Source organism: Bison bison, unplaced genomic scaffold (genome assembly GCF_000754665.1).
Source record: "Bison bison bison isolate TAMUID 2011002044 unplaced genomic scaffold, Bison_UMD1.0 scf7180017864484, whole genome shotgun sequence".
In the NCBI taxonomy this organism is placed as follows: Eukaryota; Metazoa; Chordata; class Mammalia; order Artiodactyla; family Bovidae; genus Bison; species Bison bison.
The window spans coordinates 4,562,758-4,575,092 of record NW_011495044.1 but is presented as its reverse complement, the minus strand read 5'-3'; the positions used below and the strand labels follow the sequence as shown (position 1 = coordinate 4,575,092).

General features: G+C 36.9%; 1 protein-coding gene across 1 annotated transcript in view; it reads left to right on the top strand.

The window, feature by feature from the left end:
- RLF (rearranged L-myc fusion) overlaps nucleotides 1–12,335 on the top strand; it is an 81,460-nt gene that overhangs the window by 25,494 nt on the left and 43,631 nt on the right. Inside the window, exons 2-4 of the mRNA XM_010862724.1 lie at nucleotides 6,246–6,400; nucleotides 7,305–7,386; nucleotides 10,013–10,145. Coding sequence (XP_010861026.1) covers nucleotides 6,246–6,400; nucleotides 7,305–7,386; nucleotides 10,013–10,145 — 370 coding nt within the window. The remainder of the gene's footprint in view (nucleotides 1–6,245; nucleotides 6,401–7,304; nucleotides 7,387–10,012; nucleotides 10,146–12,335) is intronic.

Sequence of the window (12,335 nt, the reverse complement as noted above, 5' to 3'; positions counted from 1 at the left end):
AAGATCAGAGACAAAGGTATTAATGTTTTTGCCATTGAGTCAATAAGCTTTGGTGTGGTGATTTCAGAGAGAGTTTTTTTTAGCTCTGGCTCCTGAAAAGAGACAGATGGAACATAGGAGGAAGAGCATATTTGCTGGGGAAGATGTTTGTTTTCACCATGTTGAATTTTAGATTTGAATAGGACATCCAGATGGAAATGTCTAACAGGCATTTGAGGTATATAGCAAGGACTTGAGAGAGAATCTGCCTGAGATATGAATGAGAACATCCTGTGAGAATGTTTAAAATAAAGATGGTATCTGATTGGGCTAAGTGTACTTAGTTCTTTAAGGGCAGGAATGGAGTCTTCATCTCTTTTACCCTCCACATTATTGCTACATAGTAAACTTTAGTAGAATAAATAAGTTTACTGAAACAAAGAGAAGAGGCCATTAATTTGGTCATAATTTGGTTTCTGAAGAATGCCAATGAACTTGAGGGAGTCATAATTATCATTTACTGCCCTTTTCTTAGTTTTGTTGGTGTCTAAAATTTAAATTTCTAAAGAGAAATAAAAGACTCCCATTTTTCTTTTCTGCTTTTGATGGAATTTTGTTTACATGAGTTACTTAAAAATGTTATTTCAGTTCAGTTCAGTGGCTCAGTCGTGTCTGACTCTTTGCAACCCCATGAATTGCAGCACACCAGGCCTCCCTGTCCATCACCAATTCCCAAAGTTCACTCAGACTCACATCCGTCAAGTCGGTGATGCCATCCAGCCATCTCATCCTCTGTCGTCCCCTTCTCCTCCTGCCCCTAATCCCTCTCAGCATCAGGGACTTTTCCAATGAATCAGCTCTTTGCATCGGGTGGCCAAAGTATTGGAGTTTCAGCTTTAGCACCAGTCCTTCCAAAGAACACCCAGGACTGATCTCTTTAGGATGGACTGGTTGGACCTCCTTGCAGTCCAAGGGACTCTGAAGAGTCTTCTCCAACACCACAGTTCAAAAGCATCAATTCTTTGGCGCTCAGCTTTCTTCACAGTCCAACTCTCACATCCATACATGACCACTGGAAAAACCGTAGCCTTGACTAGATGGACATTTGTTGGCAAAGTAATGTTATTTGGATGGCTATAATTCATTCAGTTTAATCTTGCGTTCTTAAAAACGATGATAGTAAAGAAGATTGTTCCAGTGGTTCTTTCAGTGTCCAGAGTATGCACATAGTGGATATGTTAAGGACACCTCCCTTGTAAAAAAAATTTTTTTAACCATTTTAACTTTTTGTTTTATATTGAAATATAGCCGATTAACAATGTTGTAACAGTTTCAAGTGAAGAGCAAAGGGACTCAGCCATTCTCCCCCAAACTGTCCTTTCACCCAGGCTGCCACGTAACGATGATCAGAGTTCGCTGTGCTATATACGGTAGGACCTTACTGGTTTCCATTTTAAATATAGCAGAAAAGGACACTTCTTTAATGTGATTAACATATAAGGGGGAAAAGATTTGGGAATATAAAAAGTATATAAATAAGTATAGGGGAAGATGTAAACATAAGTACTCACAGGGTATTGAATCTTGTGTGACTTGGGAGGCTTAATTGGACGTCTGTGTCAGAAGATACTAGATTGGTGGCAGGAGCTTCTGAGAAGAACAGCCTCGTCTCTGTTCCCTCCGCGCTTCTCTCTGCACATGGTGGCCAGCAGCTGGTTAATTTGCACATGTGGTTTCAACCGTCAGGTTGTGTTGACTCATTCTGAAAGCTCCAGGATAGGCCCCTGTGTCTTTCCCCCTAGTACCTAGCTCCTTACTGGAGTAGGCTATGAAAAAATATTTGGCAAATGAATAGAATGATGAATTTATTCAGTAAAATGGTAAATTTATTCAGTAAACATTTAATGAGACTTGAATGTCCTATGGAGATGGAAGTGAGTGGAGGAGTGTTTGGCCTACTAAGGTTGGTAAGATGTTACCTGATCTTATGGAACATAAATTCTGATACTGAATATAAATTTGTAAAGCCTTCTGGTTTTCAGATTAACCAATGCAGAAAATAAGTAATTTGCTGACCTAAAACAGTTTCTTTCTGACATAGATTTTAAGAGATTTTTTAAGAGATATGTGAAATAATCCAAAATCACTGTGGATGGTGACTGCAGTCATGAAACTAAAAGATGCTTGTTCCTTGGAAGAAAAGCAATGACAAACCTAGACAGAGTATTAAAAAACAGAGACATCACTTTAAAAAGCAGAGACATCACTTTGCTTACAAAGGTCCATATAGTCAAAGCTTTGATTTTTTCCCAGTAGTCATGTATGGATGTGAGAGTTGAACCATAAAGAAGGCTGAGTGCCAGAGATGCTTTCGAACTGTGGTGCTGGAGAAGGCTCTCTTGAGAGTCTCTTGGACAGCAAGGAGATAAACCTGTCAGTCCTAAAGGAAATCAACCCTGAATATTCACTGGAAGGACTGATGCTGAAGCTCCAGTACTTTGGCCCCCTGATGTAAAGAGCTGATTCATTGGAAAAGACCCTGATGAGGGTAGGAAGAGAAGGAGGCGATAGAGGATGAGATAGTTGGATGTCATCACCAATTCAGTGGCCATGAGCTTGAGCAAACTCCAGGAGATAGTGAAGGACAGGGAAGCCTGCAGTTCATGGATTTGCAAAGAGTCAGACATGACTTAGGGACTGAACAGCAAGTATGAAGTCTTATTTATGTAACTAATAAGCACACAATTCTGCATGCTTTCTCTTCACTCATTTAGCTAGAAAGGATTATTATGGGATCAGTTTTATGATCCTCTGTTATCATTCAGTTTTTTCTTATTTTATTAAAATTTGGGATTTGATTAGATGGGGACATAATGCTCTTCTGAAAATATAGAAGGAATCCACTTCTCTAAAGTGACTGGTAAAGCAGCAAGATACTTAATTGAATGGATGTACTGAAATAGTAGGTTGGTGCAAAAGTAATTGTGATTTTGCATTGTTGAACTTTGCTGTTTGAAATTGGAGTATATTCTTAAATGAATGTGGTTATGTTATACATCATTTTCATGCACATTTGTCACTTTATGGTTTTTGCTAATGACTTATTGCTTGCTGTATATTTTATATTTGTTTTAGACTGTGGAAATGATGTTAGACAAAAAGCAAATTAGAGCGATTTTCTTGTTCGAGTTCAAAATGGGTCGTAAAGCAGCAGTGACAACTCAACATCAACAGCGCATTTGGCCCAGGACCCCCTCCTGTACACACAGTGCGGTGGTGGTTCCAGAAGTCTTGCAGAGGAGACAAGAGCCTTGGAGACGAGGAGCATAGTGGCCGGCCGTCAGAAGTTGTTGTTCAGTCGCTCAGTCGTGTCTGACTCTTTTGCAGCCCCATGGACTGCACCATGCCTGACTTCCCTGTCCTTCACTATCTCTTGAAGTTGACAGTGCCCAATTGAGAGGCTCATCGAAGCCGATCCTTTTACAGCTACATGCGGAGTTGACAAAGAACTCAACTCCTACCATTCTACAGTTGTTTGGCATTTGAAGCAAATTGGAAGAAGCTCAGCTAGTGGGTGTTTGACTGCAAAAAAAAAAAAAATCGTCTTTTTGAAGTGTTGTCTTCTATTATTCTGTGCAACAACAAAGAACGTTTTTTTTTTTAATTTATTTCATTTGTTTATTTGGCTGTGCCTGGTCTTAGTTGCAGAACGTGGGATCTTTGATGCAGCCTGTGGGTTCTAGCTCCCTGACCAGGGCTTGAACCCAGACCTCCTGCTTTGAGAGCACGGGGTCTTAGCCGCTGGGCCACCAGGGAAGTCCCCAATGAACCATTTCTTGATTGGACTGTGATGTGCAACAAAAGATAAATTTTGTATTACAGCTGGTGATGACCAGCTCAGTGGTTGGACTGAGAAGAAGCTCCAAAGCACTTCCCAAAGCCAAACTTGCACCAAAAAGGGTCATGGTCTCTGATGGCCTGATCCACTACAGCTTTCTGAATCCCGGCAAATGTGTGCTCAGCAAATTGAGGAGATTCACCCAAAATTGCAATGCCTGCAGGCGGCATTGGTCAACAGAACGGGCCCAATTCTTCTCCACGACAATGCTCGACCACACGTCACACAACAAATGCTTCAAAAGTTGAATGAATTGGTCTATGAAGTTTTGCCTTTTCCACCTGACCTCTCACCAACCGACTACCACCTGTTCAAGCATCTCAACAACTTTTTGCAGGGAAAATGCATCCACAATCAGCAGGAGGCAGAAAATACTTTCCAAGAGTCTGTCGAATCTCCAGGCACGGATTTTTATGCTACAGGAATAAACAAACCAACTTCTTGTTGGCAAAAATGCATTGATTGTAATGGTTCCTATTTTGATTAATGAAAATGTGTTTGAGCCTAGTTATAATGATTTAAAATTCACAGTGCGAAACCGCAATTACTTTTCTTACCAACTTAATAGCTTAAGTATCTTGATCATTCAAGTATGCAATGATCAGATAATTCAGTGTGTAAGTTAAGTGAGCTTTTAATAAAGTATATGATATAATGGTTTATCATTAGTTTCCCTGTTTTTTTTTTTTTTTAATAATCAAGACAGTACTTAATTATCAGAACTGATACAGGGACTGTTCTTGTAAAAACTACAGGAAAAAACTACAGAAAATCAGTGGAATCCTGCAATACCACCAAGCTATTTGTACTTTGCTAGGCAGAAAGATCAGAATACAGGAAGTTAGGAATCCTTGAAGAGATTGTTACTGAAGTAGCCTTAACTGCCTACCTACCCAGTCAGAATGTGTTTTCTAGGGGGCGGGAAACTTGGATAATTCAAGTCTTAACCTGTTAATTAAGCATGTATCAATTAAGCATAAGCAAAACCTATTCAGTTGTTAGAGGAAAGAAGTATATTACTAGAAGGGAGAGCAACTTTGTGGAACCTAGAGAGACTCCAAACAAGAACTTAGCCTATTTTCCACACTGTCCAAAGAGAAGAGAAGCCAGCTTTCCATTGTGATTTGAACATGTAATTTTTCAGGCCTTCTGGTTTTCCTTTGTTTTAGATTTTTAACTCACCAGAAAACCTATTATATCAAAATATGGGGAATGAGGTACTCTAGGTGTTAATATGACTGTCCCCTTTGTAAACAAATAAACTGGCATCTGGGATTGTTGTTGTTTGGTCGCTAAGTCGTGTCTGACTTTTTGCAACCCCAAGACCTGCAGCACGCCAGGCTTCCCTGTCTTTCACTATCTCCCAGAGTTTGCTCAAACTCCTGTCCTTTGAGTCAGTGATGCCAACCAACCATCTCATCCTCTGTCACCCCCAGCTCCTCCTGCCCTCAGTCTTCCCAGCATCAGGGTCTTTTTTAATGAGTCAGCTCTGCATCAGGGGGCCAAAGTACTGGACCTTCAGCTTCAGCATCAGTCCTTCCAATGAATATTCAGGGTTGATTTCCTTTAGGATTGACTGGTTTAACTTCCTTACTGTCCAGAGGACTCTCAAGGGTCTTCTCCAGCACCACAGTTTGAAAGCATCATTTCTTTGGTGCTCAGGCTTCTTTGTGGTCCATCTCTCATCCCTACATGACTTTTGGAAAAACCATAGCTTTGACTATAGGACGTTTGTAAGTAAAGTGATGTCTCTGCTTTTTAATATGCTGTCTAGGTTTGTCATAGCTCTTCTTTTGAGGAGCACTTCTTTTGATTCATGGCTACTGTCACTGTCCACAGTGATTTTGGAGCATCTGGCATTTATGTTAGTTTTCGAAATAACTTCATTAAATATAACCATAACCTTTTATAAATTAGTAAGTGTAAATTAAGCCTAATCAGTCCTATGTGGGAAAAAAGAGCTAAGGGCCACACACAGCAATGTCTTTTGTATAAGGCAGGAATCATAATCTTGGATAGCCATTGTATTGGTACGTGGTTGGTGCTCAATTTAGTGTTGTATTAATGAAACTAATTACTAAATTTCAGAGATGATAACTCCAGACCTCTATTGAGAACAACTATCAGCATTTTATGGCTCTATTCGTAGATTTATTCTCATGTCAAAAGAGCAGTTCTGGCTTTTCTTTAATTCAACAGAAACAATTCATTAAGTGATGAAAATAGAATTCTCTCAAGAAACTAGTGCCAAATAAAAGGAGTGTGCATCTGTTAGAAAAAAGGGAAGGGGTAGTGCATTTGAGAACAAAGATAGTCTTGTTTGTTTCATTGTCTTTATTTTTAAAATAATTAAAACTTTATTTTTTAGACCTTGTTGCAGTATGCAAGCAACAAGAACGCATCAGAACATATTGTGTATCTCCTGGAGGTGTATCGGCTTGCCATCCGAAGCTTCGCCAGTGCTCGCCCGTATTTAACTACTGAGTGTGAAGATGTCCTGTTAGTGCTTGGCAGATTAGTACTGTAAGTTTAAGAACTTAAATCACTGTTAAAATTGAGTATTTTTGGTTGTAATGTTTGCCGGACTTCTCTTTACTATGGCATCACATTGTTTAAAGGGTCATACCTTTGAATGAAATTTCCTTTGCTCTGACCCCTTTATATTCCCATTTTTAGGAGACAAGTATAAGTGAAACTGCAGCCAAGCAGCCTGATATTTAATTGCCCCTACAGTCTCTTTTTCTCCTCAGGCTTAGATTGATAACATTTTCTTTCTGTCCTTAGGTATAGATCAACTGAAGTGACAGAGTATCTGGAAGGTGTAGTGGTCTTTGAGGGAATTACCGTGAAATTCTGCAACTCAGTTGTATTATTTGAGTTTTACTAGCAGAAAGTATCAGGGCACAGTGTAAAATTACCACCCTAAGAGCCCATAACGATTTAGTTGATATTTTAATACTTCACTGCCTAATAGCAGACAGAATTACACCTTTAATGTATTTTATTTGCAGAGTGAAAAAATATAACAGCTGTTAGTTTTTAGTTCTGGAATCACCTTGATTCAGTTTACAGATTGTTGGTAGGATAAATTTTAGTCTGGATGATCGATTTTACTTTTCTGTGGTCTTAACTGTTTTCTTTCCTATTTTCCAAAATCCCAGACCTCTAACATCATACTTTTTTTGGAACACAAACATTCCTTGTTTTATAATCCTATTATTCCTTCTCTAAAGCTTCATAGTTTTTCTTTTTTCTCTTTTTTAAAGTTGAAAAGTTAATATAACAATGTTGAATAAAATTTTGAAGAGTAAAAAACAAATTTGAAATAGTCTAAATATATCTAAAATGTGTATTGTGTCACTGTCATACTGTACTTGATTATGACTATAACCAGTGTTATATACTGACTTAGTTTTTCATATTCTAGGAGTTGTTTTGAATTACTGCTTTCAGTGTCTGAAAGTGAACTGCCATGTGAAGCCTGGGTACTCTTCCTTCAGTCTTTACAGGTGGGTTGATTTGGCCTCAAAAAAGGTCTCTGTTTGGATATCTAAGACACCTAGTTAATTTCTCCCAGCAAACTGAAATTGGAAACTTAGAACAAAAACAAGTTCATTATATATTGTATTAAGTTCATGGAATGAGAAAGAGGCCTTCCAGATGAAGAGAGTATCCTAAAAATTATTGTTTTTTTTTTCCTTTCATTTGGTTTTGTTAGTCTTTACATAGCTTAGAAGTCAACAAAAAATTTTTCATTCTTCAGAAACAAAATTTTAGACAGAATAAATCTATTAAAATATAAAATTGTATATGTTTATTATACAATACTATTTGGTTCATTCATGATACATTTATCTAGTAATTTCCCCTAAAATTTCCGGGACTTACAATGCTAACAATTAAAAGTAGTCATCAGGGATTCTGTTCATGCATTTTACTTACAGGAGAGCTATGTTAGTTCATCTGTTGGCTTGATAATAAGCATTCTCAGATGAGCAGATCAGAAAATAGCAAGTTGGGGAGAGGAGAGTAAGGTAGGAGAAAAAAAGCAAGTGTACTGCCAGCAATAGAAAGCAAATTTACCTGTTAGCAGTGGAGATAGAAAAACTGTTTAAAGAAAACAGACTTAATAAGTAAAAAAGCTATCATTCAGTTATTATCATTAATTATGTGGCAAACAGTGCTCTACATTGTTTTCACATTTTGTATGTTTTAATCAAATTGCAAACCTTATATAACATAGAGATCATTTGAACCACAATTTATAAATAGGGAGGCAGGCATAGAGAGGTGAATTAACTTGCCTAAAGTTAACACCTAGATTTATACCTAGAACTTGCTTTGTTTAACTGTTTCCTCAAGGACGCAAACTCCATAGTAGCCTGGACCTGTTTCATGCAGGCATAAGCCAAGGTTTGTGTGTTAACAGACACACCTCATTATTTGAAAATTTCTTTCTTCTTGACTGTATAATCCAAATTGAAATGATATAATGTTCAGTTCAGTTCAGTCGTTCAGTCGTGTCTGACTCTTTGCGACCCCGTGGACTGCAGCACACCAGGTCTCCCTGTTCATCGCCAGTTCCTGCATAATTGTTACTCTTTAGATTTTCTGTTTAAGATGAATTCTTTGTTATGTTCTAATCCCTATAATGTCCTAACTCTTCACATATTCATACAGTTGTTAAAATCATCTTTCATACAGAGCATATTGATTTTGTCATTCTTTGTTTTGGGGTCTGCCAGTAGTTTTGCCCTGGCATAAGACATTTTAATTCTAGAAGGGCAAATGAACTTATTCTTTTATTAGGGCTGTTACTGTTGTTTTTTATTAGTATCCCTTTGCAGAGTGATACTTTCTTAGTATCTCTCCTTAGATTTCTTCATTCTTTTTTTAGATTTTATGCCTAAATAAAATATTTGCCTTCCTCCTTGCTTGTACAACTTTGTTAAAATATTTATCAGACAATTTAGGATATATATATTCACATTTCTGAATATGTGTTCAATAAAATAAATACAGTAGAGGTACAGATAAAATATGACACAATCCCTGTAGAAATATAAAGCATGAAAAATGGAAGTTTTCTTATTTTAGGTAAAAATGGATAAGGCATCAGAATATGTTTTGAGGATACCTTTGGTAAGAGAATAGTTTTACCAGGCAGGCCGCAGAGAGCATTCTCAACCACTATTTACAGCTTGTGTAACCCTTCCAGACCTTTTCTTTATGGATATAAAAATACATTCTGAAATGGGGTTTTAAATAAAAACGAGATCCTATGTTTTGCAACCTTTTTAACTTAATGATTTTATCATGGACATGTGTCTAGGATTGCATATGTCTAGGATTGCATCTTCCTTGATGACTGCCTGGGATTCTCTTATGTGGCTGCACCATAAATTATTTGGCCAGATCTCTTTGCTGTTTATTGTAAATAATGCTAGAGTGAACATCTTGCACTTGTATTTCTATATTGTAGATTTCAAGATGTGGACTTCGGATAGTTTTACCTTAAACAAGAAATTATTTTTAAAATTCCACCATAGTTTTTGAAGACTCTATTTGAGGTTATTAAAAAAAATTTTTTTTTCTCTATTTGTTTATTTGGTCATGCTGCTCAGCTTGTGGAATCTTAGTTTCCCAACTAGGGATTGAACCTGTGGCCCCTGCATTTAAAGTCCCTGGAGCCATCTATCGTTTAAAGTCCTTTGATAGAAGAATTTAAACAATTAAAAAGATACATAACAGTAGATATCATTGTCATGCTTATGTTAGAAGGAATAGGTTGCCTATGTGAATACTGCAGAATCTTTTAAAAGAAAGCTATGCCAGTGACCTTAAAATAATTTAGTAATTCAAGGATGTAAACTGAATTATGGTGATAATTTTACATAGGGGAATTCAGGAAAACATTTTAAAGGTACTCTTTAACTTAGTGAAAATGCCCTAGTTTCATTATTTAAAAGCAGCAACAGAATTTCATAAAACTTTGAGGATAGCTATTTTTTTTCCCCCTGCTTATTTATTTTTAAGAAATCCAAGATACAGGGCTTTTCATAGACTTTCAGATATATTGAAAAGGCAAAAAGACTTTATATTGCCTGTTTTCTGGATATGCTTTTTTTTTTTTAGGAGTCACATGATGCGTTATTGGAATTTGGGAATAATAACCTACAAATACTGGTTCATGTTACCAAGGAAGGGGTGTGGAAAAATCCTGTTCTTCTTAAAATTTTATCTCAACAGCCAGTAGAAACAGAAGAAGGTAAGCTTAAAACTATACTGACTACTGAAGGAGGATTTAGTTCTAAGAGAATTAAAAATTTTTATGGGTTAAAATTTTGTGAATGTCACCTGTGTGAAATAAACAGTCATTCTGGTCTCCTTTGAATAATAAAAACTAGCCATTAGCACTTAATGTTTTATTTAAAGATTCTTGAATTTTAACATAGAGTTTTAAAAGTATCCCTTTGTACTTGTTTTTAAATATTGCTTTGAATAACAGTGTTTATACAGAGCTCCTGTGATAGAAATTAATAATCTGCTTCTAGTCCTTGGTATATAGTAGAGCTTTGCTTATATTTTGTTTACTGGTTACTAGAGCTGAGGACTATTGACAGAAAATTACTCTTTATTTTAGATTTATAAAACATTGGAATTTAGCATTTTATAGAGATACACAAAGAAGAAAATTTTTATTTAAAAATTGTCAGTTGAAGACCAACAGATTGATGGATTTGGATTGATGTTTCCATTTAGATGCACAAAATATCTCATTTTACATGTCCAACATTTATGATTTTGTTTGCTTTAAGTTAGTAGAAAATTAACAAGGATCACATCTTTGTTAAGTGTGTTTCTGGAATAAGAATGAGTTTCAAAACAGTTTTTATTTATACTTTTGATATATCTTTAGTTCAAGCCTCAGGCCTTTTGTATGTTGATGTCTTAAAATATGGGCATCCCAGGTGGCACTAATGATAGAACCTGCCAACGCAGGAGACATAAGAGACAAGGGTTTGACCCTGGGTCAGGAAGATCTCCCATGGCAACCAACTCCAGTATTCTTGGCTAGAGAATCCCATGGTCACAGGAGCCTGGTGGGCTACAGTCCATAAGGTCGCAAAGAAATGGGCACAACTGAAGCTACGTAGCATGGAGACAGGTCTTAAAATATTTCAGTTAACTTATTCATTTCCCAAGTTTGATAACCTACTGTATACATGTTATTTGGGTTTTTCTTTATAGTGAGATGATTGATAATAAGAGTGCTTAGATTTTCTCTTGGTTCCTTACCTCTGATAATTCTACTGCTTATCAGTTATACTGATAAGAAAAAAAAAAGACCTGTTAAATAGAAAATAGATTTGTATATATGTTTTATGTTGAGGTTCTTGATAAATGGCATCCTTTTGTAAATATAGGCAGGTAGACGCTCAATGATTACCTTTTATCATTATTAAAAATTGCATTGGCAGGAGGGATGTTTACCACTAGCGCCACCTGGGAAGTTTTAAAAAAAACAATGTTAGAGGACAAGCCAAATAGTTGCAAAAGGATCTTAGAATTAGCAGATTCCCAGATAAGGTTCCAGGAGTGAAGAGTGCATGACCTTTGTAGACAGGCTCAAGCCCCAGAGGGAAGAGATGGAATTGCATTAAATGTCCCTCGTTTTTTTTCCTGATGTAACTAATCAAATATTTCACCCTCCTACCTCTGGAATTAATAGTATTCAGGTTTTTTTTTTACATAGAAAAAAAAAAGAAATGGGGAGAAGCACTGTTTACCTAATATCCCATGGTATCCTGTATATTCAATAAAGATTAAGTACCTAACATCTGTAGAATTCTGAATGGGTATAGGATACCTACATATGTAAGGAATTTTTCTGAGAACCACAATGTAAGTGGTAAGCAGCCTGTGACCTGCTTGCTTTTGCAACTGGCCCTTACTAATTTCAGATCAACAGATTTAGAAAGCCTCCTGTGTAGCTTCATTGCCCTTGCAGCCGAGATATTAACACGTTTGATACTTGAGAGCAGTGACTATCATTTCATTAATTGCAGTTTTTCAGTAGTGTACTAATCAGAAACATTAAAAATAAATTTTTTAACTTCCAAGTAACTGAGTAAATGCCTTTTGATTTAGTTTTTGAATTAAAAAAAAAGGTGCATAAGATTTTTATTTTTCCTGCCATGAAGTCTCAAATTTACCACTGCCCCCCTTCCCGCCCCTCAAAAAAATGGGTTTCCCCTTGTGGCTCAGCTGGTAAAGAATCTGCCTGCAGTGTGTGAGACCTGGGTTTGATTCCTGGGTTGGGAAGATCCCCGGAGAAGGGGAAGGCTACCCACTCCAGTATTCTGTCCTGGAGAATTCCATGGACTGTATAGTCCATGGGGTCACAAAGAATCTGACACAACTGAGTGGCTTTCGCTTTCACACCTACCCCCCCGCC